The 16,209-nt window shown below is 41.5% G+C and overlaps 1 protein-coding gene across 1 annotated transcript in view; it reads right to left on the bottom strand.

The window, feature by feature from the left end:
- LOC126295182 (coatomer subunit beta') overlaps positions 1–16,209 on the bottom strand; it is a 145,404-nt gene that overhangs the window by 78,434 nt on the left and 50,761 nt on the right. Inside the window, exons 7-8 of the mRNA XM_049987488.1 lie at positions 6,547–6,780; positions 3,734–3,933 (exon numbers count right to left, since the gene is read on the bottom strand). Coding sequence (XP_049843445.1) covers positions 3,734–3,933; positions 6,547–6,780 — 434 coding nt within the window. The remainder of the gene's footprint in view (positions 1–3,733; positions 3,934–6,546; positions 6,781–16,209) is intronic.

Below are 16,209 nucleotides of genomic sequence, written 5' to 3'. Positions count from 1 at the left end.
AACGACACAGAACTGCCCAGTTATGTGAGATGTTTCAATAAGGACCTGACAAAATTTGAAAGGGGGCCTCATTGTGGATCTCCATTGAATTAGATGGTCCAGTCTTGCAATCTCTAGATTTACAGGGCATTAGAGAGGGGTGAGAGGGGGACAGTCGCCGATATTGGACTCGCGCGAATGTGAGGGCAGCCATACTCAGCATCAAAAATCATTGCAGTAGAATGTGTCTGACTGCAACAAGAGAGTATCACTGTACTCTGTAATGCGCACATTGTACCACCTCCACATCTGTGCATGCCACCTGAGAATGAGGAACAGACTCAGTGTGACATTTTGTCGTCCCACACCGTCAGCCAGATACTGGCAGCAGCCGGACTGCAGAAATACTGTCTCGCACGTGGGCTGGCGTCGACACACGACACAAACGGCTGTGTTCGGAGTGGTTACGTGACCGGGATGTGTGCACTGCCGACGAATGATGTCATATTGCGTTTGGCAGTTCTGAACTACCCCAAATGACCGTCAGTTTGGCAGTGACCTGGGAAGTGGCCCCACTCTTCCAATATTTTGGAGGGACAAGACAGTATTACTGTGGTGTCTATGTGAGGGGAGCCGTCGGGTACGACTTTAGGTCACTATCGGTAGTGATCGAGAGAACTCTCACTGCACTGCAGTACACCGAGGAGGTTGGGCATCCTCACACACTGCCTTTCTTGTGAGAGTATTGCAGTACCATTTTTCAACAGGACGACACTCGTTCACTCTTGTCACGCATCCCTGTGAAAACTGTACGTGGCCAGCAAGATGCCAAGATCTGTCCTCAATGGAACATACGTTGGACCAGCCCCGACATCAACACTGTCCAAGTGCCAGTATCCGTTATCCGGTATATAGAGAGCCTGTCACGAAAGTCGAGGGGCAGTTTGACTCAGAAAAGGGCAGGACAAGTTACGACACCCTTACCTACCTGACCAGTGCGTATATCCTGACCTAAGAGAGGACAGTGTCAACCTGCAAAGTTCTTTCTAAATTTGACTGGAGTTTGTAATCACTGCAATGTCACATACACTCTAGCCCATATTTCATTTCATCTCCTCCTCCCTTTCTCAGTGCTTCACTTGTTTTTCAGACAGTGTGGACAAAAAAATATATAATCAACTAAATTTTTTTGATCAGTGCGAAAGTCAGCTGAGTCATAGGAGGAAAGTATGGTGTTTCTGCAACTCAAGAAGAAAACAAAACACTATGGACAAAGTAAACATTCAGTCTGCACTGCCTCCTATTACTCAGCAAGGCAAAGTGGCAATAGCAGTAACTAACTCAGTCACGTGAGACTAGGCACTGTCACATTCAATTAGCTTTACGTGATTAATATTGGGGAGAGTGAGGAAGACAAGGCATTTATTGCGCCAGTGAAGAGGCGATGGGACGCACAGTCAAAATATTAAAGTTAAGCGAGAGCAGCACGGTTTGCAAACTATGGAGGGCAGAGTCGAATTCAAGTTTCAAAGAGATGCTACGTGCTCCCAATAAGTATCTCACTGATGACAGGGATAAATGTACTATCAGGCAGCAACTACTACACAGTTAAGAACAATATGAAGAAATACCAACTTTTAAAAACTACACAGATTCTGTTGTGCAGAATCTAACTTCGAGATTAGAAAGAAAACTTGTCCACAAAGTGACAGTGTGCAAGGAGTGTTGTCAAATAAAAGAGCCCTTCGGCATTTAATTATTCTGTGCGCTGGTGGTGACATGGGTGTCGTTGAGGATTCAAATCTCATGCACGACTCAAAAAAACAAAATATTTTATTTTATGATATAATGCATCAAAGCCATAAGTTAAATGCAAATTTTATTTGGTTTGACAAAATGATGTGTTCAGTCTTTCTGTTGGTATAACAATGTCCTCAATGTTATACTTAGTCCCGTTAGTTTGGTGGCTGAGTCACTGATACCAATGTTACCGCATGTGTACTTCGTACCCGAGATATATTTATTATTATTTTTTTTTTTAATTTTTTAATAACGCACTTGTCCTGTGTAGCACCTGTGGTTACAATTCCAACATCTTTGCATATGCTTTCACGACTGAAAAATGCATGCCGCTTCAGTCTTGACACGTGTTTTGCCCCATTACATATTGTGCGTTGTATGAAGTGCAGTATTACAGTTGGAATTAATATATTATTTATGGCATCATATTTGCAAATAGATGTGATTTGTCGTCCATTGGATTAATGGTGTCATACTGTAAGCACACAACAGTTCAAGAATGCTGAGAAGTATATTGTTTTTGTCGTTATTAACTGTGGCTAGCTTTTTGTCTTTTTCATGGCATATAGATGCCTGAGGATCATTCGTTCCTGACAGAATATGGTTATTTAATAAAGTAACAATACAGTTATGTGCAAACCACCATTTTCCAAAAATTTCTAGAAAGTGTAAATCATCACGTACTCAAAATAATATACGAGGTGTCTGCCCTAAGGGTCGCCAGGCGCATTTTCTCTGGTTGTTTGTCACCTCTGCATCACGAATTATCATTAACTCAAAACTAGTTTTGTGCTGTCTGTGTGAACCAATTGACAGTTGTAAACTTTTATATTTATGTTTCTCAACAGGGTCACAGCTGTGGAGGGTGGGGGGATTGGGGGGGGGGGGGGGGGGGGGGAGGAACAGGGTTCAAATGGCTCTGGGCACTATGGGACTTAACATCTGTGGTCACCAGTCCCCTAGAACTTAGAACTACTTAAACCTAACTAACCTAAGGACATCACACACATCCATGCCCAAGGCAGGATTCGAACCTGCAACCATAATGGTCATGCGGTTCCAGACTGAAGCACCTAGAACCGCATGGCCTCACCGGCCGCCAGCTATGATTTTCATCTGTTATCAATCGCTACTATTTCTTGTTCTTACTGTGTTAACAAAACAGAACAACAACAACAATGTTATCGTCTGGGCTCTTTAGTTCTGCATCAGCAGAAATGTGACCACTTCAGGCTAACAGTAAACTACATCATTTGTTGCTCAAAAATCAATAATGCTGATAAGCAGTGTGTTGTTGAACCTTGTGTTTCACTTATTATGCTGCAATTAAGGTGTTATGGTCAAACGAATCTATTTGAGAATAAATTTGTTTCTGTATAAATGTGTGCAACAGCTGAGTATTTGTCTATTTCTTAAGTAAGTCAGTTTATTTGAATTGAAGAGAACTGCATTTTACACACGGTACACATTCATAAAGAGAACGATATGCAGGAAGCATTCCCACGGTCAGCATCAGAGCTAAATTTGCTGCCCGCTCATCAGTACTGCCTCCACATTCAGTAAAAGTGGTGCCACTACACCCTGTCCCATCCTAATGAAATTGTCAAATTAAACCTGCGTGTGACCTCATATACCAAAGCTTCATCCGCAAATGTATAACAACCTCCGTATTAAACCATTACATGACATAAAAACAGAGACCAGTAACTGTGAATGTAAGACATTCCTGTAATTTTTGAATGCGGAGTTTAGGAAAACAAACCTCGTCTTACAGTTGGGTGAATATGGCAGCTTTGTATGTACTGGACGATTTTGTTATACACTGCAGTGAAATAAAGTGTGTGTTTGGGAGAACAAATGACAACTGGCAGTTGGCTAGACTATATCAGAGGCTTTGCTGATAATACTAAAGAACAAACTGTGGTTACAGCAACAAGCACAAAGAAACAATTACCTTCGGCTCCAAACTCGGGCTTAAAAGCCTTGCGCTCCTTGAAGTTTTTGAACACTTTCACAGTGGAGCTGCCTTCACGGGTCGCATACTCCGACGAGTCCTGGGCCCACACGAACTCCTGTGCAGAGCCGTACGCCTTGTTGCGGAGCGCCATCGACGTGTAGATGATGTACTCTCCGTCGCCACACACCACCACGAACCTGCAGAGGAAGCAGTCGACGGTCACTACTGTGTAGCCAGCCGGAGTAAGCGGGGATCCAATGACAAATGCTCTGCCGATAGACTGTCAGTGAAAACTGCTCACGAGTACATTGAACTACACTGTCAGTATCAAACGTTGATACAGAATTAATCTTAAGTACACAGAGAGGGCAGAAACTATACACGAGGTAATAAAGACCGTAAATATTTCAGAATATCAGTACACGCAAATGGCTACGAACAATGTAACAAATTATACAGAACGTGAAATACAAACTCTCAATAAGACGAAAGGATGCGAGTTTTAAGGGAGAGGGTAAGGAGTAATTCCAATCCCGGGAGCGGAAAGACTTACCTTAGGGGGAAAAAAGGACAGGTATACAATCGCACGCACACACATGCACACACATATCCATCGGCACATACACAGTCACAAGCAGACATTTGTAAACGCAAAGAGTTTGGGCAGAGATGTCAGTCGAGGCGGAAGTACAGAGGCAACGATGTTGTTGAAAAATAGGTGAGGTATGAGCGGCAGCAACTTGAAATTAGCGGAGGTTGAGGCCTGGTGGATAACGAGAAGAGAGGATATACTGAAGGGCAAGTTCCCATCTTCGGAGTTCTGAAAGGTTGGTGTTAGTGGGAAGTATCCAGATAACCCGGACGGTGTAACACTGTGCCAAGATGTGCTGGCTGTGCACCATGGCATGTTTAGTTACAGGGTGATCCTCATTACCAACAAACACCGTCTGCCTGTGTCCATTCATGCGAATGGACAGTTTGTTGCTGGTCATTCCCACATAGAAAGCTTCACAGTGTAGGGAGGTCAGTTGGTAAATCACGTGGGTGCTTTCACAAGTGGCTCTGCCTTTGATCGTGTACACCTTCTGGGTTACAGGACTGGAGTAGGTGGTGGTGGTGGTGGTGGTGGTGGTGGTGGTGGTGGGAGGGAGCACGGGACAGGTTTTACACCGGGGGCTGTTACAAAGGTAGGAGCCGGAGGGTACAGAATGTGGTTTGGGGATTTCATAGGGATGAACTAAGAGGTTACGAAGGTTAGGTGGATGGCGGAAAGACACTCTTGCTGGAGTGGGGAGGATTCCATGAAGGATGGATCTCATTTCAAGACAGGATTTGAGGAAGTCGTATCCCTGCTGGAGAGCTACATTCAGAGTCTGATCCAGCATATCTGCAGGGGACTTCAATTTGTTGAATCCGTACCATGTTGAATTGCTGCACTGTGCAGGGCAAAAGATGGCCATCCATTTCTACTATGAGTTCAGCTGTTGAAGAAATCTAAATTTTGTTGTTGTTTTTGTGTTGGTGGTAGTGGTTGTTGTCTTATCATTCTCTCCAGTCTGAAGACTACAGCTCTCCACATAGTGTATCAACATAACTCCTGAAACCTACACGTACACCTGCGTATATATACTGTGCAAACCACTACAAAGTGGATGGCAGATAGTACCACATGTAAGGGTTGTTTCCCAATCTATTCTTTAATGGGGGGAATAACGATTGCTTAGATGCCTCTTTGTGTGCTGTCATTATTTTAACTCAAACCAGTTTACTGTAATCAAGCTGTGGTCTCCTCCTACCATTTTCAATTCGCCCCATCCCCACCCCCCCTCTAACCACCACCACCACCACCACCACCACCACCACCACCACCACCACCACCATTTCCTTCCACTACCAGAACGAAGTATTGTGTGTTGCTTCAGGATGTGTTCTAACAACTGATCCTTTCTTTTAGTCATGTTGCACAATAAATTGCCAAAGTCTTTCTTATGTAAAAGGGTAGGCTACTGACAAATACTTTCAGAGAAGATTTTGTAACATTCAAATTTGTGTTCCAACAATTAAAAATCCAGGACAGAATAATGACAATATTATGAAATAGAGAGGTTGCTGCTCACCTTATAGCGGAGGTGCGTGCGCAAACTTCGCTGCAGAGTGAAAATCTCATTCTGGAAACATTCCCTAGGCTGTGGCTAAGCCATGTCTCGCAGTATCCTTTCCTTCAGAAGTGCTGGACCTGCATGGTTCGCAGGAGAGCTTCTGTGAAGTTTTGAAGGTAGGAGACGAGGTGCTGGCAGAGGTAAAGCTCTGAGGACGGGGCGCGAGTTGTGCTTGGGTAGCTCAGTCGGTAGAGCACTCGCCCGTGAAAGGCAAAGGTCCTGAGTTTGAGTCTCGGTCTGGCACACAGTTTTAATCTGCCAGGAAGTTTCATATCAGCGCACACTCCACTGCAGAGTGAAAATCTCATTCTGGAAAATTTTTGCTCTATCTGCAGTTCTGCATCAATACGCAGGACCATCTCGAAAGCCCTCTAAGGAGGGCAAATTAATCTTCAGTGATGAAGTCATTTTTTATCTTTCTAGAAAATTCAGCTGACACAACACCCACATGTCGAGAATGGAGAATCCGAACAAAACTGTCAAACCTGTCAGATCCCATCCATAATTGTGAAAGTGTCGCCGGTGCAGGATTTTCTGCACGAACGCAAGATCAACACAAAAACTAGTAGACTTTAGTTTGAGTAGGACCACCACAGATAAAAGCAATTAAGTAGTCAATTCTCTCTCATCAGGTAATGCAGACTGCCGCACCTGCCATTGGGGTTGTGGGCGATGGTCTGGGGATAGATGTCACAGGAGCCGAGGTCCTTGACAGCCAGCGGCAGTCGCTCGCCGTCCTTCACCTCCGAGCCCTCACCCAGAGCCTTTAGGTTTGCCTGCTGCACCTCCGAGTGGCGCGCCCAGATGATCTTTCCGCCGTTGGCATCCATCGACACTGCCGGCTCCTCACGTCCCACTTTCACCATGATGCTGCCTTCGTCGTACCTGCCAAATGAGACATTGACTTGAAATGTAACTCCTACAGATAGGACCACTGTAGAAACTGTCAAAAATGTTTAAGAAGCAGTCAGTACATCTCTCTCTCTCTCTCTCTCTCTCTCTCTCTCTCAACCATTTTAATTAATTGGTACAAGTCGGGACAGAGATGAGATAAAAGAAAATGTTTTAGTAAAAGTTGTAGGTGGTAAAGATGGTCAGACTTTCCTGCTACTGGCCATATGACATAATATTTGATTCAAGATTTGAAAAGAGTGACACATTTGATGTACAAAATGATATATCATTCAATGTCATGCCAAGGCTTAGTGGAGGTCAAATAAGCAAATACGTTTTTATTTCTCGTAGGGATTAACGAAAAACAGAGGAGGTATACAGCAAAACACAATGTTAGATACAAACTGGAGGGGCATTCCAGGGAATGAGACGTGTGGGGACTAACTCAAAAAATTTTAAATCAATGGTCTACATTTTATTTATGTTTTCTCTGACTTGTAAATGTCAAAATAACATTACACATTGAGATACATTTATTTTTGCCAATAAAAACATTAATTCAAACTTAAAATTGAAATCTCTCTTCACTCTTTCCAAATCTAACCTCACTAATAGGGATTTCCATGAAACAAAACTCAACCTTCAAATAACCTCTGTGACCCTTATGCTCCTTCCAATCTGTATCCAACACTGTAGATTGCTGTATCCCTCCTTTTTTCCAAGTTAATCCCTACTAGAACGAAAAACGTATTTGCTTATTTGACCTTCACTGAACCTTGCCATTGCTTTGAATAACGTAACGTTTCGACACTCTTTCCAAAGGTTAAATCAAATATTAGGATCCCCATTTAAAAAATCATTTTAACCTGCAAATCACCATGTAAAAAATGTTCAAGATCTCAGCCTCTTTAATGATATAAGACAATATTATACAAGTACTTCATTTCTCTATTATACATAAACAATCAAAATGCTTGTGAAAAGATAAATACCTGGCAACAATCAAACATCTTATACCTTACTCAATTAAGGAAATGTGCTGAAAATTTGTGGGGAAGAGCCTGAGCCCAATATTAGCAGAATATTAGTCAGATAGCAGTAGCCAGATGAGACAGAAGCAGCTTTGTGACTTACGAGTTCCTAACCAGGAAAAGATTATATAATTTCACCTATATGCTTTGATAGTTTAGTTTCTCGAGTTTCTGTGGGTTAATTTAATTTCTAGTAGACACAATTCTCATGCGTTTGTTTACTTCATAAAGTAAACCGATTTTGTGACATATTATAAGTTTCTAATAAGGGGCAAATTATTAAGTCTCATCTGAGTGCTTTGGTAGTTCAGTTTCTGAGTCTCTGCATATTAATCTAATTTATTAAACAAAGTTCTCGCATTTTTGTCAGGGACTACAGTAGAGTTCCGCAGTATGTGTGTGTAAGTATGTTTGTCTTAGCAGTGTAGGTTTCCACGGTCCTTAGTACGGATAGGGAGAGTGACTGTTGTGCACAGTTGTGAGCCGAGTTGGTGACACTTCGCTCTCAGCTCCAAGCTGTGAAGGCTTCGGTTACACAGCTCAAAGCTGCAGTGGACGGGCATCACCATCGTCGGCCGGCCTCGGGGAGCCGGTGCACGTCTGATCCATCCGGTCGGCCCTCACCGGTGGCCAGCCCAGTTACTACTCGAACTGAGGTCGATCCCTCACCAGAGGTCAGCGGGGAGGTCACTTCGGGACGTGGCAGGTGGCGAAAGACTTCAGAGGGGGCCACATGTAAGGTCTCTCTGGTTAGTCTGACAAATAGGTTCCAGGTGCTGTCTGTGGCTAAAACTGTCGCTCAGCCAGATGCAGTCACCTGTCTTGTTTTCCCGTCCTGTTTCACAGAAAACCTCTCAGCGTGCAAGATCCGGGCAATCACAGAGGGTGGGGTCATCGGTAGTCGGAAGTTCCAATGTTAGGTGCATTATGGACCCCTTAGGGACATGGCTGCCAAGAAAAAGAAGAAAGCCAATGTGCACTCCGTGTGTATACAGGGTGGATTCATTCCAGACATCGAACGGGTTCTTCTGGGTGCCACGAAGAGCACAGGGTGCAGCCAACTCCAGGTGGTGGCTCACATCAGTACCAATGATGTGTGACTTGGGATCAGATGAGAGTGTGTGTGGTTTCGAGCAGCTAACAGAAATGGTAATGGCTGCCAGTCTTGCTTGTGAAATTTAAACAGAGCTCACGACACGCCGCATAGTTGACAGGACCGAATGCGGACCTCTGGTACAGATCCAAGTGGAGGGTCTGAATCGAATGCCGAGACGGTTCTGTGACCACGTAGGCTGCAGATTCCTCGACTTGCACCTTGGGTGGGTGGGTTTTGGGTTCTGCTAAACAGGTCAGGAGTCCACTACACACATGAGGTGGCTTCGGCTACAACAGGTAACAAGGAATGTGTGTGGTGCACTGGGCAGTTTTTTTAGGTTAGAGGGTCTCGGAAAAACACTAAAAGGGCTTCAGTCTCACAGGGTGCAGGCTGAACACAGGAAGAGGGACAGGAACCATCAGTACTAACAGTTCTAAATTGTTGTAGCTGTGTTGAGAAAGTACCAGAGCTCCAAGTGCTAACAGAAAGCACTGATGCTCAAATTCGTTATAGGCACTGAAAGCTGACTAAAGGTGGAGATAAGTTCAGCCGAAATTTTTGCAAAAAACCTAACAGTGTTCCAAATGGATAGGCTAGACACGACTGGCAGCGGCATTTTGTTGCTGCTAGGAATAGTTTATCTTGTCATGAAACTGAAGTAGGTAGTTCCTCTGAGTTAGCATGGGCAGAGGTCATCCTTCACGACCGGAATAAAATAATAATTGGATCCTTTTACTGATCTCCCAATTCAGATATTACAGCTGCTGAAAGGTTCAAACAAAAGTTGAGTTTTATCTCAAGCATGTATTCAACACATACAATTATATTTGGTGGTGACTTAAATTTACCCTTTATAAGTTGGCGAAAATACACGTTTAAATCCGGAAGTACGCATAAGTCATCTGAAATTGTGCTAAATGCATTCTCTGAAAATCATTGAGTAATTAGTTCATGAGCTCACACAAATAGTAAACGGTTGTGAAAACACACTTTACCTTGCAGCAGCAAATAATCCTGAGCTAATAACAAGCACCAAATCGGATACAGGGATTAGTGAACACAGGGTGGATGTAGGGAGATTGTATACTGTAACCCCCAAATCCTCCAAAAATAAACGTAAAGTATACCTACTCAAAAATGCAGATAAAACTTCACCTGACAGCTTTCTGAGAGAGAATCTCACTCCTTCCAAATTAAAAATGTAAGTATAGACAAGATGTGGACAACAGAACTCATCCTCCTTGGTACACAAAACAGGTCAGAATGCTCTTGCAGTAAGAATGATCGGGAGAGGGCGGGGGGAGGGGGATGCCAAATTCAAACGGACGCATAATCTGCAAGATTGGTGATTTTTACAGAAGCTCGAAATTTAGCACAGATGCTTATAATAGTTTTCACAATGAAACTTCTCGAAACCTGGCACAAAAACCAAAGAGGTTCTGGTTGCACATGAAATTTGTCAGCAGTAAGACACAATCAATGCCTTCTCTGCGCAACAGCAATGGAAATACAATTGACAACAGTGATGCTAAAGCAGAGTTAGCGAACACAGCCTCTTCACCAAAGACAACAAAGTAAATATTTCAGAATTCAAATCGAGAACATCTGCAAACATGAGTAACATAGAAATAGATATCCTCGGAGTAGCAAAGCAACTTAAATCACTTAATACAAGCAAGTCTTCCAGTCCAGACTGTATACCAGTTAGGTTGCTTTCAGAGTATGCTGATGCAATATCTCCGTACTTAACAATCATATGCAACCGTTTGCTCGACGAAAGATCCATACCTAGAGACTGGAAAGTTGCACAGGTCACATCAGTATTCAAGAATGGCAGGAGGATTACTCCACTAAACTACGGGCCCATGTAATCAACTTTGATATGCAGCAGGATTTTGGAACATATATTGTATTCGAACATTACGCGTTAACTCAAAGAAAATGGTCTATTGATGCACAGTCAATATGGATTCAGAGAACATCGATCTTGTGAACCACAACTACCTGTTTACTAACATGAAGTGTTGAGTGCCATTGACAAGGGATTTCAAATTGATTCTGTATTTCTAGATTTCCAGAAGGCTTTTGACACTGTGTCACAAGAGCAGCTTGTAGTGAAATTGTGTGCTTATAGAATATCTCTCAGTTATGTGACTGGATTCATGATTTCCTGTTAGAGTCGTCACATACATAAAGTCACTGAGTAACACAGATGTGATTTTTGGCATTCCCCAGGGTAGTTTTATAGGCCTTTTGCTGTTCCTTATCTATATAAATGATTTAGGAGACAATATGAGCAGCTGTCTTAGGTTGTTTGCAGATTATGCTGTCATTTATTGACTATTATAGTAATCAGAAGACGAAAACAAATTGCAAAATGATTTAGAAAAGACATCTGTATGGTGCAAAAATTGGCAATTGACCCTAAATAACAAAAAGTGTGAGATCACCCACATGAGTGCTAAAAGGAATTTGTTAAACTTTGGTTACACGATAAATATGTCAATTTTAAAGGTCATAAATTCAATCAAATACCTCGGAAATATGAACATCTTAAATTGGAAGAAACACAGAAAAAGCAGGACACTTAGAAAATGTAGCAGATCTACTAAAGAGACTGCCTACACTATGCTTGTCTGCCCTCTTTTAGAATACTGCTGCACAGTGTGGGATCCTTACCAGACAGAACTGACCGAGTACATCGAGAAAGTTCAAAGAAAGGCAGCACATTTTGCATTATCACGAAATATGAGAGAGAGAGAGAGAGAGAGAGAGAGAGAGAGAGAGACACTCAACTGATATGGGATTTGGGGTACACATTATTAAAACAAAGGCATTTTTCGTTGAGGCGGAATCTTCTTATGAAGTTTCGATCACTAACTTTCTCCTCTGAATGCGAAAATATTTTGTGATGCTGACCTACATACGGAGAATTGATAATCATAATAAAATAAGGGAATCAGAGCTCACATGAAAAGATATAGGTGTTTGTTTTTCTGCACACTGTATGAGATTGCAATAATACAGAGTTTTTGTGAGGGTGGTTCGATGAACCCTCTGCCAGGCACTTAAATGTGATTTGCACAGTATTCGTGTGTAGACATTCATATGCATGTAAAAAATCAAAAGCAATGTACCAGATTTAAATTTTAAGCAATGTAATATAACATGTTTCACAGTTAAACAAGAAACAAATCAACTTACAATACAACATTAATGCAGTACAGAGAAAAGTAATTGTAACTGACTAGACAACAATGCAATATTTTCTGCAGATTGTTAAATATTTACAAATCCCAGGTGGTGAAAACAGTGTCACGTGAGATTTTTACATCGGAGGAAAATAAAAGCAAACATACTGGTATGAAGCAAAAGGTGTTGAGTAGTTAGCAACAAAATACCCTGGAACAAGTGATCTTGCAACAAAGATGAATATTCTATTATTTGATCAAAATTCTTCTGGGTGTAGCACAATGCCATCATACAAAATACTTCAAAAATTTCTAAAATATAAAACAGACATTTCAGATGCACTACAATGTGTTTCCTCGATACAAGACTTGTTACACTAGAGGGCAGATGCCTATATTAATTGCAAACTACTGGGTAACTGACGTGTTGCACAAGCATTTTTCAAACTGAGCATTTTTCAAACCGACATACGATGTTTGCAACTATAAAAAGTTTAGTTTTGTAATGAATTAAGTAATCTACAATTTGGAATGTACATCTTATTTATGAGCATTTATCGCAAAATGGATTGACACAGCGTATCTGCGAACTGGGATGACGATAAAAGTAGCACCGAGTTTGCGGCACCTGTCGGTGAGGCTGTTTATTCCGTGTTGTCGGGTCTTTCTCTCGACAACACAGTGCGATCCATGGGGGAAGAGCAGCTGTGGCAATGTTAACGACATAACAGGGACACAACAAACTTGTTATAAATTCAAGACTGTTTGTGGACTTAAACCTCTTCAAAATAACTACAATGTCCCAAATAATATTACACTTCTGTACGCATAATCACTGTAAACGCGAGTAAAATATATGGTACATCATTATCAGAAGCATCGTTCATATTTTGAGAATAGGATGTCAGATCTGTACTCTTAACTTGCAGCAGTAAGCGCAACACTTCGAGAATAGAAGTTCGACCAGAAGAGATTGCCGAGTGTGTCGAAATAAGGTGAGGGAGACTGAATAATAGGAGATCTTAGCTTCCAATGAAGCTTTACTTCCCCACCTGGTACCACAGTAAAGAACCAGCAGAATTTTGCAGTAAGTAGGACGATATTTGAGAAGTTCATTTTCGAAAGGTAGCAAATCCGAAAATTTGAAAAATGAAATAACAGGTGACAGCATTACTCAGAACCATTACCTCTCTAATAAGAACTTGTGTATGCCAAAATATAACATATCTGTTACGTATTTCCCCTAAAGACTTGCTGCTCGTGGTGATTAGCATCAAATCCAGTCTTGTTTCCAAGAAGTATCAAATCCCAGCAGCCAGTCTCTTTGGTAATGAAATTACACAAACAACATGGCCGACATTTGTTTACATGACACTGTATGTTGTAAGGAAGAGTCTGGCATTTTCTTTATGTTCATTGTGTGTTTTTAAATGAATTATGGAGTTTGATACGTCAGATAAATACTGCAAATCACAAACAGAAACTCTAGAACAACAGTTACCAAATTTAACAGTTTTCTGCCAAAAGGTACCAAATCCATTTTATTTCTGCAATAACAATTAAACAAACAAACATTTAACAGAAATACTTGGATTAATGTGTCTCAACATCTGTCTGAATATACTGTATTTACTCGAATCTAAGCTGCCCTCGAATCTAAGCTGCCCTCGAATCTAAGCTGCCCTCGAATCTAAGCTGCCCTCGAATCTAAGCTGCCCTCGAATCTAAGCTGCCCTCGAATCTAAGCTGCCCTCGAATCTAAGCTGCCCTCGAATCTAAGCCGCACTTGAAAAATGAGACTCGAAATCAGGGAAAAAAAATTTTCCCGAATCTAAGCCGCACCTGATATTTGAGACTCGAAATTCAAGGGGAAGAAAAGTTTTGAACCGCACCTCCAAATCGAAACAAAGTTGGTCCATATTACAGGTGCTCCGTCCGTATTTATACAGTTACCCTTCCTTTTTCATGTGCTTCGTTTGGTTTGAATCGATTGCTTATTTTTCTTTGCTCTGATAAGTGCTGTTCTCTTTGTTATAGGTGTTTACGTCACTAAGCTGAAAATGCATTACTGTACTGTGTCATGCATCGTTTGTCGCATTCTGATAATGAGTGTTTACGACCTGTCGTAAAGGAATCATCTCATTAGCGAAACAATGGCAAGATACTGCTATTTGTTGTTACTTACAGTGCTGCTTCCTTTGATTATGATCAACAAGAACCAAATAATAGACTGCGTATGATAGAAGATGTTCTGAACAAGAGTTTAGCAAAAAATTTTCTCAGTTTGAAAATCTTTGCAGACGCCTCTTTAGTACATTACATTCTGCACAAAAATCAGAGTCATTTTAGATTCAAAAATTTAGTCAATTGCCGTGCTTCATTTCTGACTGTATCACTATTAGGCATGAGAATAATACGAATATAAACATGACATGATACGCATATTCTTTGGCGTTAGTTTCGTAGTTTATTAGGCAGACAGGATTTAATTGAGATAGCAGCAAACACGAAAGAATACATGGCAAAATGTTTATATTCGTATTATTCTTGTGGTGAAGAGAATACTGCGTGAGATTCACAATTCATAAAAGTTCCTATTAGCAACAGGTAGGAAAAAATTCATATTGCCATATTGGCAAACATCCCAAACAGTCTTGCCAGTCGGATTTTTGTAGTACATTAAAATGCTGCTAAATTCGAAAATGAACAATATGGAATTTGTATTTACTTCATTGGGTAATGTATGAAAATGCAGTGGTCGAAACTTGAGGCGGAGAAAAAAGCTCATCTTACACCTTTCTTTTTAATTTATTTACTGACGCATATGTTTTGGCTCCAGTATTTATTTTGTGCCTGCAAACATGCCTGTGTAGCGCTACATATATTCGATGGCAGTATTTAGTTGTGGCGGCACCTACCAACATTTTTCAGAACTTCCGCTTACTTTGCACTCGATTCTAAGCTGCAGGCGGTTTTTTGGATTACAAAAACCGGAAAAAAAGTGTGGCTTAGATTCGAGTAAATACGGTAACAACAAAGCTACCAAACAGGTTCTGATATTACTGTGCTTGTGGAACATTTTTTGTCTCCCCTGTTAGATTAAATTTTAACGATTTGGTACCTTGCGAAAATGAGTTTCTCATTTGTGGACTATCTGGCTTGACGAATGACGCCTGTCCGCAAATTGGCGCACAGCTTCCGTCGGGCACTTTTTTCCTCGGTGTACACGGAAGTATATTGATAGTTCGTATATTGCCATTTACGCTGTCGTGCCCATGCACTGCGAAGCTACTGCCTTGCGACTGCTCGCGGGCCCTGGGACAGACAGGTATCACATTCACAGGCTTTGCCAACTTGCAATCAGAATTCTTCTTCAAACCAAGCCAGACATCACCCAATTCTAGAGATCAGTCAGTCAGCACAACCTTACACTCCAAAACAAGATGGTACAGATGCACAATCAATATAATTTGCATTCAGTTTTTTTCTGTTTTCACACCTGTGACATCACATACAGCATATTAATTACATCACATATCAAAGCCAATGTCCTGTATCAGTGAACTTATCTACATCCACATAGCAGTGAACTTATCTACATCCACACGGCTACTCTGCAAATCACACTTAAGTGCCTCGCATAGGATTCATCGAACCACTTTCACATTAATTTATATCATTCCACTCTCCCACAGCACACAGATCATCGAAAACTTACATCTTTTTGTGCGAGCTCTGATTTCCCTTATTTTATTAAGATTATCGTTTCTCCTCACCTAGATCTGCGTCGACATAATATTTCCACGTGTGGAGGAGAAAGCTTGTGATTGAAATTTTGTGAGAAGACCCAAAAAACACCTTTATTTCAATAATTTCCACCGCAAACGCTGTACTGTGTCTGTGACACTCTCTCCCCTATTCTCAGTAATACAAACCATACTGCCCTTCTTTGAACTTTCTCTGTGTATTCCTTTTATCTTGTATGGTAAGGACTGCACACCACACAGCAGTACTCCAAAAGAGGTCAGCCAAGTGTACTGTATGCACTCTCTTTAGGAGATTTGTTGTATCTTGTAAGTGTTCTCCCAATAAAATGTTGCCT

This window comes from Schistocerca gregaria, chromosome 11 (assembly GCF_023897955.1).
Source record: "Schistocerca gregaria isolate iqSchGreg1 chromosome 11, iqSchGreg1.2, whole genome shotgun sequence".
NCBI classification, from domain to species: domain Eukaryota; kingdom Metazoa; phylum Arthropoda; class Insecta; order Orthoptera; family Acrididae; genus Schistocerca; species Schistocerca gregaria.
This window is presented reverse-complemented; position numbering and strand designations above follow the sequence as displayed.